Here is a 14,474-nt window from a genome sequence, read left to right as displayed (position 1 = left end):
TGGCGCTGTGATAGCGTCAAAATTCATCGAAATTCAAAGACATTTTTCTCAAAAACGGCATTGTGCAAGTTAATGAAATTTTAGTATGTTGTAGTCCAGTCTAGGACGTTTCCAAAATGGTGCGTAAGTGTGCTGTGGTTTCAATAGAACCGGAGATATGAGGGGTCAAAGTTCACAAAATTCAAAAAATCATATCTCCGGTTCTATGTGACCGATTTTGATGAATGAGGGCTTAAACGAAAGATCTCACCAAACGCTACAACTTTCTAGAATATTTGAACTTCGTGGGACCAACACCAGGGGCGCCACAATCGAAAAACCAATTTCAATATCACATAACCTCAATTATCTCGACTGTCGCTGAACCGATTTTGATGATTACTTCGACATAATTGTAGAGCACATTTGTCTCTACATTTCGTCCATACATCATTTTCCACTCAGACTACGCTATCACTCCGATTTTGCCGTTTAAGTGTGAAAAAATTGATTTTTCCCATAATAACGCTTTGAAATCACTCAGATGCCAATTTGACTGCCTCTACTCCACCAAAACACTTAAAATAGGGTTTTAAATGGAAAGTCCCACAAAATACAACAATTCTTTGATATAGTTGAAGTTCAACAAATGACTACTTGGGGCACTCTGGATGAAAAAACAAGTTAAGAAACAAAAAACCTCGCTTATCTTGGCTTCTGAGTAATCGATGAGTTCAAGTTCTACGGCAAAATTATAGAGAACATTCTGGTCTACATTTCACCCATATAACACTTTTCTGTCAGTTCATCCAAATCCTTGATATTTTGGTTTAAATACAAAATTTGTATAATTTCACGAATTTGATTCAAGATAACTGAATGGCGTCTCCCAACTTCAGCTCTAAATCGAATTTGCATGCACTCCGAGTTAGCTCACGTTAAGAATCTCACCTACATAAGCCGGTTAGGATTATCTGTCCCTTTTAAATTATAAGAAAAGGCTTTCAGGGATCGCACATACTTTGGCTTCGAACACTTTTAATATAAGTAGGGGAAAGTGCCCATGCTTTACACGGTCCCAATCTTCATAATGACTAATTTTTTCCTATATTTCTGAATAAATGTGACTCCGCAATATATTTTAAAAAAAACAGGACAATGTCCCCTAGTTTTTAAAATATAAGAGCGATGAGTCACATTTCTTGAAAAACATAGGAAAAATTTAGTCGTTGTGAAGCTTGAAGCCGTGTAAAGCATAGACTCTTATCCCTACCTAGTCTTAAGTCACACTTTTCCCGAAAATATTAGGTCAGATTCGTTAACGAAATATGGGAAAAATATGTAGTGTTCGAAGCCAAGAGTGTGTGCGGGGCCTAAAAACATTCATCTACACTTTTGAATAGCTTTTAATGAATATTTTTGAAATATGAGAATGATAATTCAATTCTTTTTCGGGAAAAACTTGCCATTAGGTTTATTGTCTATGTGGAGCTCAGAGGCAAAATTGAACATATCCTATGGTTAAAGCATAGGAGCATAGGATATGTTCAATTTTGCCTCTGAGCTCCACATATACAAAAATGAATGGCGGTACGTTCTTCATAAATGTATGGTTATTTGAAAGAGTCCTCGCTAAAAAGACAAATAGCGGTTTTTGGAAAAAATGATTTTCAAGTTTAAGAATACAAAAAAAAGAATTCTCACGAACTTATGGTATAACCTCATTTATGATTTGGCTTTGAAAACGATTTTTGAAAGCCTCTCCCTTTGAATAGCCCTCTGTATTCAGGTAGTTTACCTAACTTAATTCTGTAAAGTAATATTCTGTTTCTGTTTTTGACTAGTTCAAATAGGAAAACTATAAAAGGGTATAGTATCAGTGGTATCAGTACTTGTTGAATTTTATACGAATATCTGGTGTGTGTCTTAGCTAACTATTTTCCCCATTTCCTAGTATCGGCCAATTTGGTTTCGAAAAAATACAGCTCGGAAAACTCGGAAAAAGTGAGATTACAGAAGCAAGTGATAATGGAAATATATCAAATTTAAACCCGCAGTGCAGAAATTATAGTGGTGAAATTGCAAATATTAACAATTCGCACAAGTCAATTTGATTGCAGTCCCACAAACAGAGGTCACACACATTGCAATCCCACTTTGTTACTTTATATTTCACTGTAAATCTCTTCGCATATTTATTGTATGCTTATCTGACTAAATGGCACTTCTCTCAAATCCTTCCAAGTGGGCGAATTTGCATCAATTCGCTTCCCTCCACGGCAAACACCATTGGATTTGATTAATTTTGCACCATACACACAGGTCGTTTGTGAGGTGCACCAGAGGAAAGTGCCAATGGTTTTCACATAAAAGATCCTCTCATAGGTAAGCAGAAAGGTTGTCTTATGCAAAAGAAGAACAATTTTTCCGGAATTGATTGGCAGTGAGGAAGTAACCACGATATTGTCTTCATAACTTTTTTTCCCATCAACAGTGACGAGAGAAAACAATTTTCATATCGATAATTGGCATAAATTGACGATTGGATGGAATGTGTTGGTGATTGGCGGGCAGACAATGGAACAAAAGGGGCCATACACTTGGCGTTAATCCGTCCATTAATTGAGATTCACTGGTGATAGAAATTTATGCACATTCCAAACGTCATAAAAGAGTTGAACGCTATTGCAAAGTGATGAATAAAGTGGAAAATTTCACTCTGCATATTTTTTTTAATAAATAAATATTGTAGATTGCATTAAAGTTGGGGTCAAATATTTGAAGAAATTAAATTAAGCTTTAAATGAGTGACTATTTAATCCATAAAACAACTTAAGGATCACAAATTTCAAAACAAGATTTTTTAATCTTCCTCCTTAGAGATTTAATCCAACGGTTTTTGGAACCATGTTGAAGCCATATTTGGTCGCATTTTTAACACTTTTTTTCATTCATTGTTTTCTCTGTGATGATTCTTAAGATAGCAAAAGTTAAAATTTATTAACTTCAAGATGTTAGGGTAAGTGTGCCAAATTTCGGCATAGTTGCAGGCAAGCGCCAAAGTCTCAAGTTTGAAATGTAATATTTTAAATTCAAATTGATTTTTTTTATTCTTTCTTCTGAACGAGTGTTGCTTGGAACCTTGTAAAGAGTTTACCGTCTTTATTTACTCTAAAATCATTCTTAATACATTTTAAAATGAATAAAAATATAGACATAGCTTTGGTGCCCTTTTCGGCCACCTTCATTCTCAAAATTCCTTGCCCTTCGGGAATTCTTCCAATATCTTTTTCACGTCATCTCGTTTGTCGAAGCTACATTTTTTGTTATTCTTTTGCATTGTATAATCTCTAGAGTACGTAAAATCTAAAAGTTCATGGAAATTCGTGGAACAAAAAAGGTGGCCGAAATTGTAAGCTGGCCGGAATTTGGCACACTTACCCTATATCTTCAGGAATCAAAATTTGAATTGGATCGAAATGGGATTTGAGCCAAATATACTTACATCATAGAGCGAGTGTTTTATCAGAATATCTGGCTTATGCATATTAAAATTTGTCATCATATTTTGAAAGTTTGAGAAAAATATAAAAAAGCCCCAATTTTGTCCGAATGAGAAAAGATCTTTTGATCATGTAATACATTGTTATCAAGAGACGACAAAAGCACCATAAACATTCACCTCCCAAAGAGGCGAATGAACGACAATTCCCCCGTCCTATAGCTTTGTGCATTTACCATGGCGCGTGTGATGAAAGACATCAAAAAATTCCTTCAAAGATACGACAAAAAAGAGCACATTGTGCAAAATGAGATGGAGACGCTATGACCGGAAAGTCCATGAGACGCAAAGAAAGTTACCTTCTTGGGTAAAAAAAAACAACAAAATCAAATTTGTTGGGGGCGATCTCATTTCGCACTTCTCCAAATGAAAGTGAAATGTGATATTCATGGATTTATAATTGTTTGCCATGAGACAGTAAATTATCTCATAGAGTGGTTAATTCGCGCTGGACCGTTGATGACGCGCTGCCTCACTTACGCCATGTGAGCTAATCGCGATCATGAGATGAGAATAGAAAGTGCAATTTGACATTCACCGATCACACACACTGACTGGTGCGATTTTGCAAACCAGTTAATTGCGAGATGCGGATTCCCATCGTGATCGTTGGAGATTGCGGTGATTGTTCATCTCAAATGTGCGTGCACCAGGGGGAGCGTTAAATGCGTTAAATAAAAAAGTGATTGTGAAATGTCTTACCTTTCGCCCAGCCTGTCAGCACATTGCCGAGATAGGAGACTTTGTACTCAGGATCGGGAGTGCTAATGTTGACACTGTCAGTTCGTCGTCTCAGGAGTTTGCCCAAACCCTTGGTCAAGGACCTCAGAGCCCGTGCACTGATGTCTCGGTCTGCATGTCCAGCAATGGTTTGCAGATGATCCTCTTGAAAACCCCCAATATCTACGCATTTGTGAAAGCGTTCGGTATTTGTTGTCCTTGAGACTGGTTGCGATCGCTTCAATGACGATCGCTTCTTCGTGGTTGATGTTGCTGTATTGTAGGTATTGCCGAGCAAACGAGCTGCAATTGAGGTTCCATTCTTATTCAACTTTGGTCTAACACTCTCCTTCTGGGCTATCTCTGTGCCCTTTCTCAGGTGATTCTTGAAGATCGGTAACCGCTCAAGCGGTGACTTGATCGAATTCTTCTCATTTTGGGCCTTCTTCTTCTGCTTCTCCCTTATCTCCTTGGCTGTGATCTCCTTGATCAAGTGCGGAAGGCCATTGCTATGACTTATCAAATCGGGTGATTTCTTTTCTCCACTGCCATATGATGATCGCACAACAAAATCCACCTCATCGTGATCTTCGTGATTTGCATTTGAAGTCATTGTACTACTTCCGATGGGTACCTGTGACTGATTTTCCTCAAAGAGCAACATCGGAATGTTTGCTTTCAAAACTCTCAAAGCCTCAATTGTCTCCACCAATTGTTCTGATCCTACAGCCAGATACCCCCAATTTCCCTTCTGGTCATTTACTACGGGTTGTATGTGCAAGTTTGTATGAAAAATATTTAATGTTGATACTTGCAGATACCGTCACGTCCGTGGACTAACTGCTTGGTGCCGCTGTTTTGTATGCCGCGTCTCTCTCTCGTGGATCGAAGCGGGAATTTTTGCTCTGTTCAGGTCTTCAACTATGAGCATCTGATGAATAAATGTGTGTTGTATGATGCCAACCTAACTGTGTAGCACGCCCCGTGTTGATTAGCACTCTCCATAGGATGGAAAATGTTCTTTGAGGCAAAATCAACAGCCACCAAATTGGGTCACTGTCGCGTAATTGTATTTTATCGGTTGAAAAGACGACAAATGCATATGCTTTGGATCACCTATCCTCAGTGGTGGATGGACGATTATGATGGTATTTTAATAGGTGGTACCGTTTTTTGGCGCGCGACTCAACATATTATGCACCAACATAGAAGGAAATTATCAAGTTCAAAGAGGAAAAAAAAGATCTCTTGCTAAGTGTTCTAGTAAATCACAAAAGAGAAAATTTATTCCACAAACTCCTCTTTTCTGCACACAATTCACTTTTTCCTACCGTTCCCTCACACTCTCAGAAAATTATTATGAAACTAATATTCACCACACTTGAGATAATCAGTCTATTTTCTTCATGTCGCTAATTGACACTGTGAAAAGGGGGCAAAATCATGTTCACAATTTGCCGCTGAGATGCAGTGTTATTCCATAAAAAAAAGGGCACTAAAAGAAGCTGAAGGTACCTATTTTAATTTTATAGTCCAGAGAATAAAACAACATCCCACTTAACGGAGAATCGGTGAGATGGAAAAGTCGATGTTTATATCCACTTTTATTGTACCAGGAAGCACACGCCTGCCGAAGACTTTTAATTGAGGGTGATCTCTCTCAGATCTTCGGTAAATTGACTTAACTCCTTTTCTCCAATCACTTATTGGAAACACACCTATTTCAAGGAATTCACATCACCTATGCCACTCAATTCAATACCCCCCAACGAGTTCCTCCAACATTTTCACCCAATTCACTTATTGTTGTAAATTTCGGTGTCACTTGGTAATTTCTCGATCCGAATTCTGCGCAGATTTTTATCGGTCTGAAAGTAGAGAAAACAATTTTTGATGTCAGAGAAATACAGGCTTTTGGGAAAATTGCTGAATTCTATAATGTTATGGGCTACTTGTGCAAATAAATCACGTTTCTTGATGGTTTCATGAAATTCCATTGTAAAACTTTTGGTTGTATTTGGATGGTGTCTGGTAAAATGTTTTTTTTTTATTCAATTACTCAGTCCCAACACGTTGGATACTCGTGATTTCAATTGTTTCAATAAATCGCCTTCACTCCAATAGAATAATTATACTTTATATACATATTTCCTCCCAACTCCCGATCAACAGGGCACGTGTACAAGAAGTTTCGATCCTGGTGTCCAAACCCATTTTGAGAAATTTTGCATTAGGAACTCTCTAAAATAATCTTAAAGTTTAGTGTTGAAATGAAATACATTACAGATTAAAACAAACAAAAAACGTTAAGCCTGGGACACATAGGGGGAAGTGAGGCGCCTTTGAATTGGGATACTTTTGAAATACAGTGGGACCTCGATAGAGTCAACTAATTATTTCCAGGCCTGTTGACTCCATTGGATTTGGTGACTCTATCGGAGTTCGAAAAAATCAATTAAAATGTGAAATTTTGATATAAAGGGGTATTATTTTATGTTTGTACTAGATAAGGTAAAGTGACCTCGAGTCAACCGGTTCCTCAATTCGACCGGTAGAGTTATTTATTCAATTTATTTATATTTGCACTAATATTTGGCGTATGATCTAACATTAATAGGTCAATTATTCCATAAATAAATACGAATCAGTGACAATTTTATAGAAATTCACCATTAAAACATTCAAATATTGACCACCGGTCGAGTCGCGGAACCGGTCGACTCGAGAGCACTTTACCTTAATTGATAAATTTAACACGATAGCAGAATATTTTATTTAATTAACCCATAAATTCTACACCCTCTTGTCCAAAACAGTCGTTTGTTTGGGCAAAAATTGGAGATTAAGGTATGATTTTACAGAATGTTTTTATTATTAGTAAGTATCTTACGTGAAAATTACTATCGTTCATCCACGATGTTAAGATAAGGGAATGATGTCTTAAAGATTTCTTTTTTCACTTTTTTTTTAAGAGCTCCGGTAGATATTTAATTGTTGAAAATTCTGATGCAATTAACGTTATTAATTAGAATTTATTTTAAACTTTTTTTGTATGAAAGAAGAGATTGATAGTTATTCTTTTCGTTGTGACATAACTATGGCTTTAAACTACACAAAAAGAGCAATAAAACCAATTTTTCTCATTTTTTCTTATTCTGAAAAATGGGCGCTAAATGGTTAGAGATATCTACTTAGAGTCTTCAGATGACCCCGTAATAAGTCAACCTGGGCAATATTATGACCTTCATTTCCTCCCTACCCCTCCCCTTCGCTGCTAAAATCGTTTTTTTTTGTGATTACAGAAAAACACGTCACACGGGATCATAGGGCTTTATCAAACAATCTCAAGACGAGACAGAAAAGACAAGAGAACTTTCAATCGGTAAAAACGCTTAAAATCACGAAAAAAATTATGTTGTCGAAAATTGACTATACATACACGGTTAATATACGAATTTTATCATAATATTCTTTTTCTTGTGTTGAAAACGTTACATTGATAGACCAAAACACTGATTTAAATTTCCAAAAACTCTTACAATATTATTAGTTCAATAATAATGGAAAAGTTGACTCTATCGGAGTCAATTTGGGTCCAAGTTGACTCATTCGGAGTCCGTAGAGTAAAAAAATAGCTGTTGACTCTATTGGAGATTGAGTCTATCAGGGGTTGACTCTATAGAGGTCCCACTGTAATCCTTTTTTCTCTCTTTTTTTTTAAGTGGACTGGATTTTACCATGATATAATTTAGTTTCACAAATTAATTATAAATCTAAATTATAATATAATAAGGCTACTCCTAAGGGTACTGCTAAGGTTACTGCTAAGGCTATAATAAAGCTTAGCTGTTGGTTTGTGAATTACATCATGGTAAGATCCAGTTCCATTTAAAAACGAGAGAAAAAGTCTTATTTCAAATTGCCCCAATTCAAAGATAGGGGTAGGTGGGGTTACTTTGAGCTGAGGGACTACATTGTTATACGATTTTTTTTTGCATATTTCTAATGGAAACTGTGTTTTAACATGATGTAATTTGGATACACAAAATAATTGTAGATCTACATAAAATAATTGTAAGGATCAGCTTCATTCAGAAATAGGCGGAAAAGTCGTATAACAATGTAGTCCTATAGCTCAAAGTAGCCCCACGTCACCCTACTCTACCTCTCCCTAAATGTTGAAATTTATCGTTCACATCAAAAGAATATGAAGGGGCTCTCATAAGAGAGCGCATAGGGGGATGTGGGGCTACTTTGAGCTGTGGGGCTACATTGCTATACGATTTGTCGCATATTTCTAATGGAAACCGGTTTAACATGATGTAATTTGGATAGACAAAATAATTGTGGATCTAAATAAAATAATCGTAAGAACCAGCTTCATTTAAAAATAGGCGAAAAAGTGGTATAATAATCTAGCCCCACAGCTCAAAGTAGCCCCACCTTCCCCTAATAATTTAAACATCTAGCCCAATTGTATAGCCCAATGCGTGATTTTTTAAAATATAATTTTGATAAAAGTTTGTGATCTTTTCTCTCTTGTAACATGTGTAATTGTTATACGATCCGTATTTTAGATTTTTTTTGACAAGATCGCTATTGATAAGTCAGAGGTAGCACCAAGCATTAATTGATAATATGGAATTGAAATAGTATGAATTGTATTACAACAAACACCTTAAAATCCAACATGACATCCGGATTTACCCACCGCTTAGCGGATCTTTTTTATTAGGTTGTTAGAGGGTTCGTCTTGGTTATTCACAATTCAAGACAGGGAGTGTTGGACAGACCTTTCTAATCACGTTCAAAATTCAAAACTGCAGTATAATTTAAATCAGGAAATCAACATTTGGCTATATGAGAGGAAGATGGTTAAAAAAAACAAGACGTTAACCTTGTTTCCCTTCATTTTTCATCTAAGAGAGAGACACTTTCACGATAATGTTGTTTGGTCAGATTCAGATTCAACTCTATATTAGTTCCTTTTCAACGGCAATTTCATAAGCCAAAAAAAGATATGATGGTGGAAAAAAGAGTGTTATAAATGCAACCAGCAATGAATGGACATGAAGAATGTGAATCAATTTCCGCTGAGACACACAGAGCAGTGGTGAGAAAATATTTTACAGATGTATTCAAGCTTGAAAGAAGTATTTTACAAGACAAAATTTTACATTTGAACTTTTGAACATTATATTGTTATATTAAGAAAAACTATAAGGTAAAGCAATGAAAAGTACTATCAATACTTTCTTTAACATATTTTCTAATTAATAATAAAAATATTCATTCACCGTCTCAAATTTTGAGAAAAACAGGTGATTACAAGGAGATAATTACATTAAAATAATAATAAAAAGCATTATTGCTTCAGGTTTTTATATTAATTAATGAGATAGGAATCTAAATTTGATTTGCACATTTTCTTTTTTGCAAAATATAAGATCTTGAAAGTTGAATACATCTGTTAGGCAAAAAGTCGCTCACAACATTTCCCTCTATGCCTTGGAGTCAGTCGCTAATTTAGCACTTTGTGAATTTATCCTAAGACGACCCATGTGTAGTAGTCGCGAGAGTGAAGAATGGCTTCATAAATTGGTGTAGAAGACTCACTGAATGAATTGGATTTTCCCTCTTTGCGCACTTCACAAACCTTTCCTTCCTGCATTCCATTCGTGCGCAACTTTAAGCCATGGTGTATAATTTTTTTTTATTTCTAAGCACCATGTAGTCAACAATGGGCTAGTGGTTTTTACTCTTGTACCAAAAGAGATAAACAACACTGGAGAATGTCTAACAATTTTTGCAGCTCAAGCTACAATTGCAAAATATTGCGCGAATACATTTGAATACCTCAAATTCCATCTGCACACCATTAGAAGAGCGTACTAGTGTATGGAATGCCATTATATTTCCCTACGCTCCTTCTTTTAGCACTGTACATATCCTAAAACATCTAAGTGCGTGATCTTTTGCGTTTGGCCAACAAGTACATTATATCGGCTACACTGAGAAAAATTTAATTGGTGAGTTCTACAATTTTCGTATTTCAAAATTGTCCAAACTTTAATTTAGCAGAAGATTGTAGAAACTTGAGAGAGTGTTGAGTATTATCAGCAATACAAAATGAGTGTTGTCACAACGCATGTACAAAACTCTTACACAGGAGCTTATGGCTCCGTCACACCTTTTAAATCAGGAAAATTTCATGAAGTCGAAATTCGAAACCCTTTCTCTCTCACATGTTTTGCATATGACTATCTCATTCTTTCGCATACCAAATTCGATTGAGCTAAATTGAATTTGGAGTGATGTTTAAGTGAAGAAGAAGAGTGCGAGAGAATGAAATAGACATATGCAAAACATGTGAGAAAGAAAGGGATCCGAAATTCGAATTCAAGAAATTTTCTTGATCTAAAAGGTGTGCCGGAGCCATTAAGAACGAATTTTGGGAACTCAATAGGTCAAGTGGTGGAGCACTTGCTCTATGATGCAAGTGTCCCGGGTTCGAATCCCCTTTAGGTCACCAAGAATTTTTCTGGCGTTAAAGGTGTTCGAATTGCATGCAGTGAGCTTCAGTGCACTTAATTCCACGGGGCGTGGGACTGATAGCCCTATCCCTGTATAAGAAAAAATAATAATGGATATTCCGAAGTCCCCTTGCGGGAAGACCCAAGGTTCCCTATGGAATGTTGTGACATTATTATTATTATTATTATAAGAGAGAATTTTGCTCAGGGGAGCATTTTTACTTACAGAAGAGTTCCTCAAATTTGAACACTATTTTCAAAAACGTAACGGAATTCATGTAAAATTCACTTTTCCTAAATTAAGCAAAATAACTTCAGAGAATTTTATCGATCTAAATTGTTGTTAAATAGATGGAATTTGTTCAGGAAATTAATATAATACGACAATAATTAGGAAACACCAAAGAAAAACATTTTTAATTCAGACTCCATGCAAAATTTCTTTTACATAACCTCATATTTTATATTTTGAATGCAACCGTCGTCGTTCAAACTTGAGAATTTCAAATTTGAGAAACTCGACTGTACTTTTTAAATTATGCATGATAAACCCATTAATCAGGGAGTTATAACCAAACTTTTCTGTCTTTCTTCTGACATGAAAGCTGTCAGCCAAGTTATTATTAAGACTAATTACAACGCTCATTTAATGATTACAGTTTTGAATTAAAACTCATGTAGTGCTTGATTGTAATAGAAAGACATACTCTGCGCGGCGTTGTTTCAACACTCGTTTCTACACTCAATTAAAGAACTACACTCAGTGGTTCAAGTTTTACGAGATAGTGTTTTAACCCTTTACGGACGATTGGAACACCGGTGTCCCATAAACAAAATATTTTTTCCTGACTACCTAATTTTTTTTCTTATCTCTGTATACAATTGTAAAGTAGAAGGTTGAAGGAATCTAGAATATTTTTTGCAAGTCTCTAGTTATTTGCTATGTAGTAAATATTTAAGCTCAAAAATGGCGAATTTTTAAATTCTCAAATTTATAATTGTTTTTTTTTTATTTTTTATACTTCCAATTTTTTTAAGCAAAACTCTTTTGGCAATAAAAACTAAAATACTCATATGTAATATTTTTCATTAAAGCGAAAAATATTATTCATTGGTATTGTCAGAAAAATTACTTAAATTTTTGAGCTATTTTTGTCCCTATCATTCATAGAAACACAAAATACACCGAATCAGACTCTGTTGAACTTTCCAAGGTTAGACGTAAGACTCATCATTGATTATGTTTCTCAGTTTAATTTTTATTGTTGATTTTCAGTCCGTAAAAAGTGTCTCGTCGTTAAAGGGTCAGATTACAATGAATAAGATGTAGGTCAATCGTCGTAAAGGATTGCTGTTCAATTACAGCTCCACGATAGACAATTTTGAACAAAGTTTATCACTGGTCATAAGGATAAAATAAAATCCTATAAAATAATTATCTAAATTGGCCTCTATAATGTAGAAATTTCTTTAAAAAATGCATTTTTAAACAAAATTTCCCAAGTCCTTGTAGGCAGAAACGTCAGAAATTTTTAAAAAAGACAATTTTTTACGAAAATTGCTTCTAGTGTGTAGACAGCATAAAAGATCATTTTGGATTATGGTCTAATCAAAGAAGTTATATTAATTTGAATTTAAAAAAAATAGATCTCTAAAATTCTTAAATTAACATTTTGTTACACCTAATGGTTAACTTAACTTCATCAAATTTCTCAATCAGAAATTATCCTCTCATAGATAGATAGATAAATTTATTCATCAACAATGCTTTCGAAGTACAGTTTCATTTTAATGAGATCCCGTGTAGTTTTCTCCGTCCACCGCCGTCTTAGAGTTGGTGACCAATCTCCAGAGCAAGACGGTAAAAAAAACTCTTTCCCGTGTTGTATGCTAGTCATGTAAAAACATGTTCAAATTTTTTGAATACACAAAAACCCAAAAAAAAATTTAAAAAATATAAACAGAAGATTCTGCTCTGTTGAAACTGCAATGCTTTGGAGCATTGTGAGTGATTAAAAATGGCTAGCTCTTACTGAGCTGTAAGCCATTTGGAGACAGAGTCTCATGATGGAAAGAATCCATATATTCAGATCATGTCCAGATAGTTACTGAATTTTTAGAGACATTAAATTATGCTCTTTCGAAATTTTAAAAATTCAAAAAATATTTTCAAAATTGTGTTTATAATTTTTATTATCATATTTTTCTCAGTGTACAAACCGACGCCCCTTTAATACTATATATCTAATAATGGCATAACACAATACCGATGGCCCTGAACTCTTTCTGACCCTGGTGCAAATTGAAAGCAAAATTGATTCCAATTGACGAGTCAGTTGTTGCAACGGAAAGTCACCAAAAATCACACAACAAACAGTCATTCAGGAAATAAATATTAAAACCCATATGAAAGCACCTCTATATGATTAGCAGGGGAGAAGTGGATAAAAAAGAGCAACTTTTTTAGCACTTATCGCGATGACACCGATGTCAAAGTCACATTATTTACCGCTCAATTTGCATGCTCTTTTACATTTTATTCCGCTAGTATTACAACGAAAGCCGAGATAATTGCACCGATCGGGTGTGTGTACAGTTTAATGAGGAGTTCATCAAAAGTCTGCACACAGAACCTTATGATCTTATACAGTAGAATTGACATCTTCTTGATAATTTCTTTGAATAATACATCACCTGAGTATTCAATTTATCATACCGGATATTTGAATTAATTCTTAATTTCGCAGAAAAGCGCAAAATGGGGGTTTATTGATGTATGATGTAAGCTTCTAAAATGATTTCCGTTTCGTGATATATCTTAATAATCTCAAAGGATTAACTGCGTGATGTGAAATATGGGATTTAATATTACTACATAAGCTGCTAATTCGAATTGTACACAATATGGAGACTTTTTTTTAAATCTAGATCACAATAAATTCAATGTGAAGGTCTAATTTTTTTAATCTTATATCAAATGTTCGTAATTGCTAAATCAATTAACCTAGGTTGGACAATTTTATTCATGGTAAACCCGTTTAGAGAATTTCTAGATTATTTACACTGGTAAAAATAAAAGGGTCAAATTGACCCTTTTCCAAAGGATGGATCATATTTGACTCTTTGAAAGGGTCACCAGGTACCCTTCGAAAGGGTCACGGTTTTGACATCTATTTAATTCCGGAATAAACGAATAAAAAAACAATGAAAAAGTGATCTTTGGTGTTCGCTCAGATGAGAGAAATATGATATCAGTAATAAGTTTACAATAAAACATGATTATTCGTGATAAATGTGCATACTAAATTTCAAGAGATACAAAAGTGAACCTTTCAAAGGGTCAAATACGATCCATCCTTTTGAAAAGGGTCAATTTGACCCTTTTATTTTTACCAGTGTACATAAACAAAAGAATATATTCTTTTTAATTTGGGATCAAAATTATTGTTTTTACTTAGAAAACTAACTACATATTTATCATGGAAAATAGAAATTTCTTCATAAGACTCTTATCCTTCTCTAATGATGCATAGAACTCAGTGCGATGAAGCAAACAAAATACAATACAAATTTTGAAATTCATCAATTTCATTTTTTAAACAAACAAGAAAAATTTTTATGGTAACAGAATTTAAATCTAATTGTAATATTTGTCACCTAACTGTTGATTGTATAAAAAT

The 14,474-nt window shown here is 34.7% G+C and overlaps 1 protein-coding gene across 2 annotated transcripts in view; it reads right to left on the bottom strand.

Moving 5' to 3' along the window:
* Nucleotides 1-14,474, bottom strand: part of LOC129810211 (uncharacterized) — a 90,233-nt gene that overhangs the window by 33,831 nt on the left and 41,928 nt on the right. For both annotated transcript variants that reach the window (XM_055860546.1, XM_055860539.1), the window contains exon 2: nt 4,244-6,129. In XM_055860546.1, the coding sequence (XP_055716521.1) occupies nt 4,244-4,925 (682 nt within the window). In that variant the 5' untranslated portion in view covers nt 4,926-6,129. The remainder of the gene's footprint in view (nt 1-4,243; nt 6,130-14,474) is intronic.

The sequence above is a fragment of the Phlebotomus papatasi genome, chromosome 1 (assembly GCF_024763615.1).
Source record: "Phlebotomus papatasi isolate M1 chromosome 1, Ppap_2.1, whole genome shotgun sequence".
Classification (NCBI taxonomy): domain Eukaryota; kingdom Metazoa; phylum Arthropoda; class Insecta; order Diptera; family Psychodidae; genus Phlebotomus; species Phlebotomus papatasi.
Note: the sequence above shows the minus strand (reverse complement) of the source record. Positions and strands in the feature narration are given on the sequence as shown.